This window comes from Brachionichthys hirsutus, unplaced genomic scaffold (assembly GCF_040956055.1).
Source record: "Brachionichthys hirsutus isolate HB-005 unplaced genomic scaffold, CSIRO-AGI_Bhir_v1 contig_647, whole genome shotgun sequence".
Classification (NCBI taxonomy): domain Eukaryota; kingdom Metazoa; phylum Chordata; class Actinopteri; order Lophiiformes; family Brachionichthyidae; genus Brachionichthys; species Brachionichthys hirsutus.
The window spans coordinates 203,737-219,216 of NW_027180359.1; the positions used below are offsets into that span (position 1 = coordinate 203,737).

The window sequence follows — 15,480 nt, forward strand, 5'->3', positions numbered from 1 at the left end:
GCGGGGCGACACAGTGACAGACAACTATCCACGCACATGCTCAAACACTATATGCAATGTGGAGGAATCAATTCATCCAAATTGCTTGTTTTTGGAGGTGGAAGGAAACCGGAGAAACCCACACGGACACAGGGAGAACATACAAACTACACACAGATAGGATTTGAACTTGTTTTGAGGCGACAGCGCTAACCACTACACCACCGTGCCACCTGAATGGCATGAATAATGGAGATTATTCACCAAAAGCTCAAAAATGATTTTCGTCTTCATGACCCAAATGCCAAAAGAAGAAACTAAAAATAAAAACTGCGCGCCCAAAATAAACACCTTTATGTCTGTTCGCGTTGAATTGATTTCACACTTGTTTGTAGCACTTAATTGTGTGTTCTCAGACTGGAGAGCTGCAACTTGTCGAAGCAGAAAATACAAATAAAACAAAACAGTGTTTCCTATATTGCCATCGGAGACTAAAAATTCAACAGAGGGCAAAAGGCTTTCCCTGAAAAGAGTTTAGTGGGTAGGAACTGAGATGTACGATGTACATAAAATGGACAGAAGCCCCGACCTCACAGCACCATGCCAGTGGAATTCTCGCCTACAACAGAAATGAAAACGATTGCCTCTTATATCATCAAGACATCGCTTTCTCACAAAGACGAACCACTGAGCATTGGTCTTGAAGGCTTGCCAAATTGCACAAAGTCAAACTGGAGGAAATAAAGAAGGAGAGAAATAAGTGAAGTGTTGAAGTCCAAGTGGACCTCTGCTGCCCTGAAGCTATAGCTATCCTTTTGTCTGTCAGCAACACATAGAAAGTAGCCAGCAGCAGCTCGCCAGATACCGAACAGAAGGTCAAACTGTAAGATTCGGAGAAAGACATGCAGTAGAAGGAGACATAGAGAGATAAAGTCGCACAGACGCTAAACAGGAAGTAGAGATGAAAGGGCACAAGCAATGAGCAAGTGTGTGTGTGTGTGTGGTAGAGAAATCGCTTTGAGGAGGATGTTATGCAACTGTTTCATAACTGATTCAATAACGATGCTCTTCTCTGGGTTAATTGCTACATTAAAAGCTGAGTTAAATGTGAAACTTGAGCTTTGGAAGAGTCTGAGGTTATTCCTCTCAAATAGCCACACAGATTGCTTTCGACCTTGTGATGCAGCATTCATGTCATTTGGGACATGAGGCTTAGGAATAATTTCTCATGTCCATCAGGTGAAACTGTTCTTCAAATTTATTTTAAAGTTTACTTTATTTAGTGATAAAGACTGAATAAGAACGCTAGCAAAGGTTTTTTTTTTAATAGATTAGTTTATAGTATGAGAACATTTTAGCATTAAAAAGCAAAATATTTAATGTAATCATATCAGGATATTATTTGAAAACTCTAAAATGTTTCTGCTATGCAGTTTTGAGTAGATAATTTCTGGAAAGCAATCGTTTTCTAATCTTGTTCACATGTGTCAAGGCTTAAAAATGAATGAATGAAAAAAAAATGAACATTGGGCATTAAGCCAAATCAGGTCTTGAAAAGATTGGAGCTTATCTGACAAATCAAGCATCAAATGGGCGCCGTCAAATCCGTGATAAACGAGCACCTATCATGCCGGCGCCTTTTGATCCGCGCGCCCTTTGTATGTTTGAAATACCGAAAAATCAGCTGTTAATGAGACTGCGCCGAATCACCAGGTGCGTCATAAGGTCGTGAAAATACGGTACACACTGAGATACTAAGGGTAATTGTAAGCCGTTAAGAAAAGGGCTAACATCTATCACTGTTGGGTTTTGATGTGATAATAACAAAAATGCTAATTTCCATTTTCAGTGTTCAGCAATCACATTCATTATTACAGGGCCGTTATCATGTACTTATTACAGATATTATTTGTTTTCCCTTCACAGCATTCTTCCCTTGTAATGAACTGTATATATTATTGTTTTCTCCTCATTAGGCTTCACATCTCTCAGACAGTATCATTAATATATGTGGAAACAGTAAGACTGTTATTGCATGAAGCAACAATTTATGTGAAGAGGTTTATTTGTACAGTTAGAAGCAGTAGCAAAATGTTTTTATCATAGACAACTTGCAAAAAAGATATCATAGCCAGGTATTTACAGTAAAATGACCACAATTGAAGCTGATTGCAGTGATCGGTTCACAGCAGCTTGCCAAGTAGTGTTAGTCATCACACCCCATTTGTAATGCAGAGGAGCTCTGTCTAAAGGTTATCTGGCTTGTCCTACAGCGAGTGCATGAGGTCCAGGTGCTGTGGTGCAGATGGCTGATATGCCTTGCGATGGTTTAACTCAGCGGGGACGGGCATCAGCAAACAGCCGCGCCGGTGTGGTCATGGCTCATGGGACGCGAGGCAGGAGCGGAGCCACAGTGAAATGCAAGCACATCACAAAGTTCATCAGCAGGCCTGTGAGCCAATAGAACATTTCAAACGAGCCAGTTTAGGGTTTAGGCACACACACACAAAAACACTTTTTATCTCCATACATTTTGAAGTTAAAATTCCCAATTCAAACAATAGCACCGCATTCCAACTTCATCAGTCATGTCTCAATTCTTCCTTGGAGCCAATTCAATTTTTGGAGCTGCTGTGAACCAATCACTGCAATCAGCTTGAATTGGTCATTTTACTGTAAATACCTGGCTATGAGATTTACTGTCTGAGAGATGTGAAGCCTACTGAGGAGAAAACAACAATATATTCTGTTCATTACAAGGGAAGAATGCTGTGAAGGCATTTAATATCTGTAATTGAACACCTCGTGTGGACCAACATCTGTGTACTACAATCCATTGTGCCCACCCACCCTCATCATTTGGAGCAATGGTTGCTGGGACGCTGAAGATAATAGGGTGATGATGAATAATTAATTTCTCTGTGAGGATAACTTAGTGTGAGAAGAATTTACCTCCATCATCTGACTATTGAAACAGGTTTTTCACTTTGTATTGCACAAGACATAGCTTTAAGTAACATATAAAAAAAAAAAATCCAAACAACAATTGGAAAACGCTAAATTAGGCCACTGACAAACATTTCAAAAATGTCAAGATCATGTTGACCTAATAGCGTTATGTCTACGCTCCAATAGGTGTATCACCTACGGGGCCAAATGCATTCCTAAATTGGAGCATGATTAATAGAAATAGAATAGAATAGAAAGCCTTTATTGTCTTTGTATAGTGGATATACAAAGAGATTAGGAGCACTGCTCCGTCCGGTGCGTAGTACAACCTAATAATAATATAAGAAAATGCAGGTAGATGTGCCTTAAAATACAAGTATGATTTAAAGTGATCAGTGCATGCTTTGAGAGAAATACAGTACATTTGTTATTGCACATTTAGATATTGCACATAGTGAGTGTTTGTCCTAATGAGATATTACTCATTAGGACTCATTATTACTAATGAGATATGATTTTGGTCCAAGTCAAATCTGCCTCATCTTTTGACAGGTGCACTGATACTTGTGGTCATCACTTCAGTGCTGCTTGGGGAAAATAGGGCCACAGCAGCTGTCTTCTGCTCTCATGTCAAACTGGTCTGCACGTCTGAGTGAAAAGTACTTGTATGCTGTATAACTGTATCTTTAATGAATGTAATAGTTGTGACATTCGAGAACTCACAGTTAACACATTTTCTAAGGCTGGAAGCTGGAAGCTGAAAGCGCCATTTATTCTTTGCCTGTTCCATGTTGAACAAAGCTTCAGTGAATGTTGTGAATGGCTGTGGGAAAGAAAAGTTGCAGATTACTTTTTTTTTTAAATCAGCAATTATGAATTTCAAAATGTAGTGAATGATGAGATAAATCACTGTCACATATTAACACAGTAAGAAAGTTACATAAAAATATGTTGGTGTGTTTTCACATTCCACATAATTCACAGTGTACGGTATGATATCTGAAGGCCAACACAATTTAGAATCTTGCATCTACTACTACTACTACTACTACTACTACTTCTACTATGCTTGTGTATGTGCGTGCTTCCATCCATGTCTTCATGTTGACACTACAGTTGTCTCACTCTTCCATCTAGTGTAAAGTACATATAATTGCATCTCTCGTTGCAGGGCACTAGACTATAACACATGGGAATAATAAAAAAATAAAAGAACTAGTATCCCAAAAAATAAAAAGTACACAATAGTATGCACATATGTAGAATTAATACACAGTGTGATTCTTCAGTACTGTCATAATAAAACGAGCCCGTTTTCCGGCGCGACTCAGTGCGCATGCGCAGAGCAGTGGGCGTGTCTGTAGCTTTCTGGGTCGAGTGATGGTCTGAACACATTCCACTGCGACGGTAAGAATTTACGAGGTAAAACGTTACTCGACCGTTTTTATTTACTTTCACTGAATTGGTTGTTTAAAGTTGTAGCGATTCTATGCAGCGAGCAGTGCTGTTTGGGTCCAAGGACGCCCAGCCGGTCCCGACGCGCACTAGCGCTAACTGTCGTTAGCTTTAGCATGCGTTTTTGTTAGCTAGGTCGTATATCAAAGCAGGTACTCTTCAGACGCGAAGCTGAGAAATCAAAGTTAGTATATGTGTCTGATTAATCTCATAACGAGTAACAGTGGGTGTTATGTGCGTGCACACCAGGGTTTAAATTGAGCTAACGCGACATTAGCTTTGAATTGACGGGGTTTCAGTGTCAGAGCAGCTTGCGTGAAGAAATGGACTAAAAGATAACAATAATGTTCTTCGGCTCTTTGAAGTTTCCTGTTGTAGTTTAGTTTTATGTGGCAGCGATATGAAGGTCTGTGCTAATTTGAAACACCTGTATTTTTCCTTTTCTTCACAGATGCTTAATTATCTAGTTCCCTATTAATTTACTGTAAACATGAAAAGTAAATGCGATGATTTTTTATTTCTTTTAGATTGTAATGAAGCAGTGGCATAGTTTTCAAATAATTTGCGGCCATTTATCACAAGTATATGATATACAAAATGTCCAGCAACTTCATTGACAACTGAAGGTATCATTGAATTACCGGTAAGTCTCATACAAATATAACTCTGGAATATTGTTAATGCAGTTGAACAGGAAGTGCATTGAAAGGTCTGTATCTTGCTCTTTGAGTAATAATGTTAGCCAGTACGCTTCCTGAACCAATAAATGATTAGTCACTTATCAAATATTGTATCGTCTTCTGAGTTGCTGGTTTGTCTAATTCATCAGTGCCCTTGTGCCGGTTGACAGGAAGACAGAATCATGGGAAACACGAGCAGCGAGAGGGCTTCCATGGGCCAGGGGGAGAAGGCCCAGCGTCGGGACAGCCGAGGCAACAAAGAGGGGGAGAGGCCAAAAATCCTGATGGACAGTCCAGAGGATGCAGATATATTTCATGGGGAAGACATTAAAGTGAGTTGTGGTCCAACAACATTTCATCTGCTGCCAGTTTGACATTCCCCGGAGACCTTTGGACAGTAAGCAGACGCATGCTGGGTGTTTTAGGCTCCTTCAGAGAAAGAAGAGTTCCTTGCATGGCAGCAAGACTTGGAAGCAGACGACAAAGGGCCAACCTTGGACAGACCAACAGTCTTTCGTTGGACTGGAGATGGCAAGGAGGTCTACCTCTCCGGTTCCTTCAACAGCTGGGCCAACAAGATTCCTCTTACTAGAAGGTTTTTATTTCAGATAACAATGATTAAATGCATCTGTTGAACCTCTTTAGTATGAAACGTTTAGTTATTCTATGGACAGAGGATCAAGTCTCATTGTGTTTCTATGTGCTTTGCTGCAAGAATACTTCTGTAGTCAGGGTTTAATAGCTTGTTTTAGGTCAGTGCACTAACTATAGGGCGTGCTTTCTGATGCGGTTAAAGGTTAGAGATGGAGGAACCGCATTAACTGTCCTTTGTGTCTTAATCTCTTCAGTCAGAACACCTTTGTGGCCATCGTTGATCTACCTGAGGGGGAGCACCAGTACAAGTTTTATGTGGATGGCCAGTGGACCCATGACCCGGCCGAGGTTAGCAGTGACTATTTGTTCTAATCATTTCTGTTTTACTGTGCAAACAAACATTATATATTTTATCTGTGAACGTCGTTTCAACTGAGGGACATTTTTTGGTTACGAAAAATTTGAAGGTGTTTTTTCTTTTTCTTTTGCCTGCAGTTTTCTTCATTTCTTAGTTTGAGCAAATATATGACCTTAAACATTAGTCATTTATCATAGAGCTGCTGAATTATACAAAAATCGATGTCTGTTATTGTGGTCAATACTGAGACGGATTATTTAAGATGATTATTTTTTACTGGAAATATCAATAATTATTGCCTTTTTGAAAACTGCACTAAGGTCTCCTATAACATCAAAGATTGAGATAATAAAAACCACCACCAGTCATGTATTAAACTTCCTTCCACTTGGAATCTTTAAAATGGGGACAAATGATCTCATTACACAACAACAAATAATATAAGACGAGACTTAAGTAATTATTAACTCACATTTGAATAAAAAACAAGATAATCAAAGCTATTATTTTCCCTACCTCCGCTTCTCACTACATAGTGCTCTGCCCGTCTAGGTAAAACATGCCACACATTTTATTTGTGTGTGTGGAATAGAAATCAGTTTTGATGCTACTTTTTACGCTCAATATGTTTGCGTCGTGTTCCCTGACAGCCAGTTGTAACGAGTCAACTCGGTACAGTCAACAACGTCATCCAGGTGAAAAAGACTGACTTCGAGGTGTTTGATGCTCTAATGGTCGACTCGCAGAAGTGTTCTGACATGTCAGGTTAGTGGTGACAAATCCTCGTGCTTCCCGTTTCGATTGTTCCAACCTGAACCTGTGTCGATGTCAGTAATTGGTGTTGTGTCTCAATTATACTGTTCCACGCTTTCCCAAATTAGACCTCTCCAGCTCTCCTCCGGGCCCATATCATCAGGATGCCTATGTTCCTAAACAGGAGGAGAAGTTCAAGTCTCCGCCCATCCTCCCACCTCACCTCCTGCAGGTCATTCTGAACAAGGACACTGGGATTTCTGTAAGTGGCTCCCAAATATTTCTTCTTTCTTCCAAGTTAATAGAATTGTTATTCTCTCTTATGTCAAATGAAATATTGAATTGTTTCACAATAAGCTTAATAACCAATCAAAAAAGGAATATATCACTCTGAGACAATTGTAATTTAGTTGCATACATACAACTAAGTGACTACAAATGTATGTTTTTGTCTCCAGTGTGATCCCGCATTACTCCCAGAACCCAACCATGTCATGCTCAACCACCTCTATGCTCTCTCCATCAAGGTAAAGCATTGCTTCTGCAGCTGCTACCGTACTAGCACGGCATCTTTCAAGTTCTAACAAGCTGCTTATAAGGGGAGCTGAAGGACGGATCATTTCCCTTTTTTCCACTATTGTGACAGGAAAAACAAACAAAACATGCAAGTCAAGCTATAAATAGCAGCACTGGGTTCGTGTGAAATCAGGACACACAGGAAAAAATAGATCACACAAGTTCAGGCTGTGCTGTAACACACATTTTTCAAAAACCGTTTGGCATAATCCAATGAGGCGTTGCACATGTGTACCTAGATGTGCATTTCCTAATTGCTTTCTTCACTTTCCTTTATTCTTAAATTTTTAGGCAAATTTGAATTCAGCCCATTCCAGTTTGCTCTCATTCACCCACGATAGGGCGTATTATTGTTGCTTAGCATTAGCATTGAGGTTTTTTTCATTTAGTTTTTCCAGTAGAAGGGCCGTCTGTCCTTGGACACGAGTCTTCTATTTATTTATTTTCTTTGAGCTGGCAAACGAGACGGCTTCTGTGTTCCCATCCAAATGTTTTCATAGCAGCACTATCAGCTGGGAAACAGCAGATCAGGCCCCACTGGAGCTCTGTTGTCGCAGGTTACTAAGGAACATTCCCAAAACAAATGCTTCCTGGCAGTTGCTAATAATTAATACGACTGAGAGGCGGGCACATAGACAGACAACTCACGCACACTAGGAGTAATCAGTTCACCTAAGCTTCATGTTTTTGGGGTAACCAGAGAGCCCAGAGAAAACCCAAACGGACACAGGGAGAACATACAAACACAGATAGGATTCAAACCCGAATCGTTTACTTGGAAAACGTATTTCATCCTCCACCTGTTGTGAAAATGATGCATGGAAACTCTCTTTATTGTAAATCAGCAAAATGAAGCATTTAGTTTCCACAAATAGTTCTTGAACAGCAGGAGACAGGAGTATATCACATTATATTGTCCCATTGTTGACAGGGATTAGAAAGCAGAGCGGCTCAGAGATAAGTGGGTGGCGCTTCCATTAATCCGTTGCTGCTGCGCATGCTACGACTGATAGCTTTGTTTCCGCTGGCCTACTTCTTTCAAAACTGTGTAACCATGTATTTGTTTTCAAAATGTGAGTTTCTGAAGACAGTTCTTCCTCCATGTCACGTTTTTCCACTACAGGACGGAGTGATGGTGCTCAGCGCGACACATCGTTACAAGAAGAAGTACGTCACCACCTTACTGTACAAGCCCATTTGATGGAGGACTCTGTGTTAGCCGGCATACCGAGTGTACGGAATACAAACTAGGCAGTGAGCAGGTGAATCCGGTCCATTTATTGGTGAAAGGGGGTCAACACAGGTTAGCAGTCACCTCGATGAGATTCTTAGAATATCATAAGTAATAAGATATCGTGTACACTCACTGCACATCCAGTTCTCTCACACCGCTGTGTCGGACGCTAATATCTCTCCAGTCCTGCAGAACCTGCCTGTATTTGTTCACGATTTCACTTTATAGTCTCACAAACATTATCGTTGCTAAAGTACACTGAGAGGTAATAACGATGAGGGAAGACACTCCGACATGCCTGATCAGGAAGTAATGAGGAAGGTTTCTGTGATTGTGAAGACAGCAGCTGTACAATCAAGACTGAATATACATTTAGGAAGGGGGGGGGGGGGGGGGCTGCAGTAGTTAAGCACTGTTTTGAAGTTCTTGCTTGTCTACCTTGAGGAATATGTCCTTAATAACACCCATGCAAAACCCAGATGATATATATTTATATTGTGAAGTCTCTCTGTGATATGTGTCATGATGTGGTTTGTTGTCAAAATCCAACAAACAGAAAGGCTCTTCCTATAGTTGATTGCATTCTTGTGGCCAATATCATTCCAGTTGAGACCAGAACATCATCTTTTTTTTTTTAGACTTGAATTAGATCTAAACCTCAGAATACATAAGTTTTGCACTGTGGTAACACATATTTATTTGTAAGTTAGAATATGCATACAGTGTATGTACACTTACAGTACAACTATTTATCAACATTATTGCTTTCCACCCTTCTGATCATCCAGAAAGGTGGAATAATCCTCACACTTCACGTCTTTGCACAAGTTTCATGCTCATGTGAATCCATTCCAGTTGAGACCAGACGCTCTCTCCATGTGACATCACTGGCATCTGCTGTAAAACTCCATTTATCGATTTATAGTAGCAGCGTTCGTATCTATAAAGTGATGTTCCTGGTTGATTTGTGAAAATGTTATATAGGAAATATTGAAGAAAGAAAGATGAATGTAAAGCAGGTTAAATTCAACACTGACTTAAACTTGCTATATTCCGATAATACACTCAAATGAGTGTGTTGATGCAACCAAATTCAGTGTTTTTTTTGTTTTGAAACCAACAACTTGTCGACTGCAGCTGGATACGACGCTTCACGGCACTGATTGTGGTGCTTGTAACACTGCTGATATTACACCATCCAAGCTATTGTTGTTATAAAATTACTTTCTTCTTGTAATATGGCTATTTTCCCTCTCTTAAACTAGTTTATTTGCAGCAGCATCTTCATAAAAGTACTTGATTGTCATACTTTTTTTTAAACATCTTTTCTGTAATTAACTTAATTTTCAGATGTTTTTTTTTTCCTTCTCAAAGTGGTCCAGTACTCTGTATAATGGTATTTCTGTCACTAACACCTGCAAGGTTAGATTCTAAGTAAACTATCATCATGTAATAAATCCAATACATCTGACAGCTACTCTCATGTTTGTGGCAGCGCTGCTGTTGTATCAGAACAATTATTAAACCGATTGTCCCTTTGAACCGTTGCTGGTGTGAAGACATTTTCTGTTTTTAGAGATGTTTGTATTAAAGATTATCTTGCAAGTTTGTTTTTATTCTGTTATTCTGTTATGCAAGACGGTTTCAGGTCATCTATTGTCCAATCTAAGCTTCTATTTACAATATGCTCGAAAAGAAACTAACTTACAAGCAGACATTGAGTTTGGGCAGCTTTTTAAAGGAAAACACAAACGTGTTTTCGCTAGGGCACAGTCTGCTACCCTGCTCATCATGCTCTTGAAGTCTGGGATTTTCCGCCTCGCTCCACACATGGTGATGTTTAGTTTTGTCGGATGTTTGTTTTCTTCACCTGACATGGATGTTGCGTAATAATCGAGAATTTTGGAAGCTTATCCAAAAGTAATGGGACTTGGTGGGAAGACGATGATTCAATGACTAGGCTTCTTCAGAGTGATCAAAATGCACACGATATGTGATCCATGCTCTTCAGATGAGTTTCCCCAAATCACTTGCATGCCATTAGTCCCCTATATCTTGGATGGATCCTTAACTTCAAGACAGAACAACCCTGGATTTGACAGAACACATACAGGAAGGTGGGTTCAGAAGTCTGAGCAGGGGGCTGATGCAACGTGTGACCCTTTCTAGTGTGAACAGGTGCACATCTCCAGGTCCTAGACTCGGTATATAAACGGGGGCCGATGTTCAAGCGACACCTGTTTTCGCCGACCGGCTTCAGGATGAAGACCATTCACGCTCTGCTCCTCTCGGCCGCTAGCCTGTCTCTTGGTGAGTGCAACGTGACTGGTGGCGGTTGTGAATGCGTACATTATTCAGACGAGTATAACCAGAGCCCTGACTATGCCTGCCTGCCGTACCGCAGCCCTGTCCATTGACTACAAGGCACTCAACCAGTTCAGACAGATGATGCTGTGCGTGATGCCCGGTAGCTGGCCTGTTTTGGACTACATCGACTACGGCTGTTACTGTGGAAAAGGAGGCTCTGGGGAGCCGGTGGATGAACTGGACAGGTGACGCTTCAGTGACTGCTTTATATGAGAGAGAGAGAGAGAGAGAAAAAACTGTTTTAAAAAGTACTGTCTTTGACCTTTTGACCTGTAGATGTTGTCAAGCGCACGACCGGTGTTACGATGACGCTAAACTACACCCTGATTGTTGGCCCATTGTAGACGATCCCTACGTTGAGCTCTATCACTACAGCTGCCATGAGGAGAGCCGAACGGTCACCTGCAGCGGTGAGTATGCTTCACCTGATAAACCGAATCCAACATAGCAACTTGGTAAGAGAGTAAAAGTGTAGATGATAAAACTGTTTGGGGAGAATTGATTCGATGAAAACGGTTGATGGTCATTTTGTGCTCTCTTCAGTTGAAAACGACTCTTGCGAGATGTTCATCTGCGAGTGTGACAGGAAGGCCGTCGAGTGTTTCTCCAAATCCCACTGGAACCCCGATCACGAGCACCTGCCCAGCGAGAACTGTCAGTGAAGAACGGCTGCCGGAAATGAGGGACATCTTTTTTCTTTGTTTGGGGGGGGGTTCACTGATTGATTATTTTGAGATCTGTAGTTTTCAAACAACAAAAACATATGACACATCCATTAAGGAAAATAACCTGCTACTTCTTGCAATAAACACATTTAGATCTGCATCTCAAATTTTGCACTGTTTACTAATATTTAGTATCCCTAGAGGGCACTGTGGCCCACATTTTTCTGGAGCTAGCAATTCAGTAAAGCGTCGACTAATTATATATATATGTATTTTTTTCCTTTATTTTATTAGATTTAAGTAAGCTGATGTTTGGAACATCGGCACGAACACATCATTGGGTAACAGGCAGTATTTTCCCAGCAGCTTTAGTTGAGGCATTCCCATAATCTCTTCCTCTTCTCAGTTTTCACACACAGCTCTCAAGTTGCCAGACGTTTTGCAAGCAAAATTCTGGATTCCTTTGTGAATACTTGGCAAAAGAATCAAACAAATGTGGTTGGCAACTTGGCTGCGTGTACAAACCAATCAAGGACTTTCAACGGAAACAAGACCGCGAGGGCTTTTTAGAAATGCTCCTCTTAGACAGGATGTTTGACCTTATTTGTACTGTAATACATGCTACTGTGTGACTGTACTTGTACTCTAACATTCTATCTAATAAATATATTCATCATCATCACCACAGTTAGCTCACTCTCGTGTGATCACAGCTGTGTCTGCAGCCCACTGGATCAGTCTTTAGGCAATTGTTAAGATGACACTTAACATCCGCAGTGGAAGCACCAGCAGCTTGAAGCTGGCGGACTGCTCGCCATCAGCCGGCTGTGGCTGCCGAAGGCTTAAGGATAAAAAGAGAGCAATGACAAATGAAATATACCCTGATGACAAGCATTGTTTTCGGCGAAAGTGCTTTGCTGCACATTAGAACATCCCCCAAAAGAGTGACTAAATGTAGTTGCCATTGCCTGAGTAATTGATCATTTGTGTTTTATGGCACCATTAATCAGCAGGACAAGATTGATAATCTGCATATGTTCGTAGCAGAACATGCATTTCAGGATTCGTCTACCATTCCTTTGCTCTTGTGTGATTCTTAGGTTGAATTGAAAAATACCATATTGTTAGTTAATTTAAAACTAAAATATTTTGATTTCATCCTCTTGATATTTTTGTGTCTCAGATTTCTTCTAGTTCTACTATACTTCCAATATTCATTTCAAAACACACAAGAAGTTATCGCTTGTCATTGATATCATGTACTGATGGATGTCCTGCTTGCATTAGATGAATAATTAAATAATTAAAATTACCATATGGTGATTTCTTATTAAATAAGACCGCACTTCCTGTATCACTTTGGTACCTGATTCCTTTAACAGTGGGATACGAGTAAATGTTATTTGGCTGCTTACTGAGATAATTGCTTGGTGGTTTAACATTTACTTGATGAGACAGAGAGAGAAACAGGAAATGAAGACAGTGGATCTCATGCGCACTCCTGTAGCTTAACAGCTGGTCTCTCAGGACACACCTGTGATTGGTTTTTTGCTTAGTGTGATGACTGCTTTGCGTGACTGGAATGTCTCATTACAAAGCTGTTTCTAGTTATGTAAAATAAGAAAAACCAAACCACGACCACCATTGTTTTAAAATCGTTTTTACTGCCTACCCTGCTGACACTCGTGAATAAACAGTGCTTTCGGCTACAGTGTATTCATATTTGTTATACGTGCGAACTGTGTCTTACATGGGCACTATTACTAGAAGGACACAAGCATATACAAGGAATCGAACTGACACATTTCAAAGAAGGAATGGAACTGAAGAAGAAGCAGAGACTCACCGCTGTGACTGCTACAGTAGCCAGGGAGAAAAGTACTGAGAGCACAAACCTCCCAAGCCACAAAAAAAAAGAACGTCCTTGATCCAGATGGTGATCTGGATCATCACCAAATGTCATTTTCATTGGTATATTTTTACACGAATCATGAAAAGTAAACGTGAAGGTTTCTAACTATGACAGTGCATATCGGACTATTGATTTTTGGTAAGTGAATTGAATGCATATTTTACAATAAATACTTTTTTGAAAAAGCATGCATTATAAGTAAATGGGAAAATCTGTATATATATATATTTATTTAGTATCCGGATCACTCTCAAAGATTTAATGGTATCTAAGTTAGACCAGGACTCATCTTCAGATTATTTTTTCATCGAGATCCATCCTGTGGTCTTTCCGTAATCCTGCCAACAATCAGACAGACAGACACCATAGACATAACAACCTTGGCGGAGGTAATAATGACTCCACCCTTTGCATGTGGACACAGGCCCAAGTATCCAAATGGTAGGTTGTCTGTGGTGCTGCCAGGGTAACGCTATTTCCCGCACCAACACGTGTGTCACACTGGATGTGATGGGATTTCTCTGGTTCGGTCAACCAAGGCTACAAAGGAGGCTCCTCCGACTGGATGTCTTCTGCAGTATTTAATACAGGGCCATGGTGGCGACTTGATTTACATGTGTAAATTTCAATTCATTTTTGAAGGACACTTGGCGACTGTACTTCCCCTTAAACAGTTCTCCCTTAACAATGACTCACATCTTCATGACATGAACATTTAGTTGGATCTAAAGTGGAGCGTGCCTGGATTTTTTCACAGACCCCCCCCCCCCCCCACCAATGCACCTTTTTGATTGAGATCGATGCCATATTGCAAATCAATCAACAACCAGAAGGTTGAGAATGCATGCACGTAAAAAGAAATATACACTGATACGAGCACCTATAAAGCACGAATAAAAGATTCATCTGTGGCTTGTAAGTGCTGCTGATGACAGGACCAAGTTATGAGAACGATCCTTCTTATTAATAGCAGACTGGAAGCAAGTGGATAAAATAGTTTCATAATGACCAAACATGAATTACATTGCCTAGAGAAATCACAAAGCGCCAGGAGAGATCTCTTCTGTCATTTATTTAAAAGGCACAGCAACTTAAATTTATTGGTAATTTAAATGTCCTGCAACACTGAGAAGATGAATTGATTCATTCATCTCTCTGTTATCCATTGGGTGGTGGCGGGGGGCTGGTGCTTGTCCAAGCTGACTTTAGGCATCTATTTAGCATCTAGGTCATATTCAAATAGTTCCAGGCACTGTGAAAATGTGATGCTTTCTGGGAGTTTTTCCCTCCTTCTGGCTGAACGGAAAAGCACCGATCTGACAAATCCTTGTGGTTTAAACAAAATATAATCTAGAAAGTCTTTTTCACATCATTTAAAATGTGATGTAACGTACAGGATCAGCAGAGGTGGAGTTAAGCATTCATGTGGGTCTCTGAACAAGAAATTATCATTTGTTTTGGATGAGGGTGGGTGGTATCGTGCGCAGCCAACGGGTGGAGGAAAGTTTCAGGTGTGCTATATGGTAGGAGAGTGTCAGCAAGGATGAAGAGAAAGGTCTTCAAGACAGTGGTGAGGCCAGCCATGATGGACGGCTTGGAGACAGTGGCTCTGAGGAAAAGACAGGAGGCGGAGCTAGAAGTGGAGGAGATGAAGCTGCTGAGGTTCTCCTTGGGAGCGACCAGGTTGGACAGGATTAGAAATAAGACAATAAGAGGGACAGTGAAGGGTAGAGGCTTTGGGGACAAGGTCAGAGAGACCAGACTTAGATGGTTTGGACATGTCCAGAGAAGAGACAGGGACTATATCGGCAGAAGGATGCTGAGGATGGAACTGCCAGGGAACAGGGCTAGAGGTCGACCCAGGAGAAGATACATGGACGTAGTGAGGGAGGACATGAGAGTGGCTGGTGTTGGGGAGGACGATGCAAAGGACAGGGTGGAGTGGAGACGGTTGAGTT

General features: G+C 40.8%; 2 protein-coding genes across 2 annotated transcripts; both read left to right on the plus strand.

The window, feature by feature from the left end:
* The first annotated feature begins 5,245 nt into the window (after positions 1–5,245).
* LOC137914003 (5'-AMP-activated protein kinase subunit beta-1-like) lies at positions 5,246–8,545 on the plus strand. Its single transcript, XM_068757621.1, has 7 exons — positions 5,246–5,399; positions 5,505–5,658; positions 5,912–6,005; positions 6,666–6,780; positions 6,897–7,030; positions 7,227–7,295; positions 8,468–8,545. Exons 1-7 carry the CDS (start codon positions 5,246–5,248, stop codon positions 8,543–8,545), a joined length of 798 nt encoding a protein of 265 aa, XP_068613722.1.
* Positions 8,546–10,839: 2,294 nt separating this feature from the next.
* On the plus strand, positions 10,840–11,607 carry LOC137914008 (phospholipase A2, minor isoenzyme-like). Its single transcript, XM_068757626.1, has 4 exons — positions 10,840–10,888; positions 10,983–11,130; positions 11,222–11,355; positions 11,489–11,607. Exons 1-4 carry the CDS (start codon positions 10,840–10,842, stop codon positions 11,605–11,607), a joined length of 450 nt encoding a protein of 149 aa, XP_068613727.1.
* Positions 11,608–15,480: the final 3,873 nt, after the last annotated feature.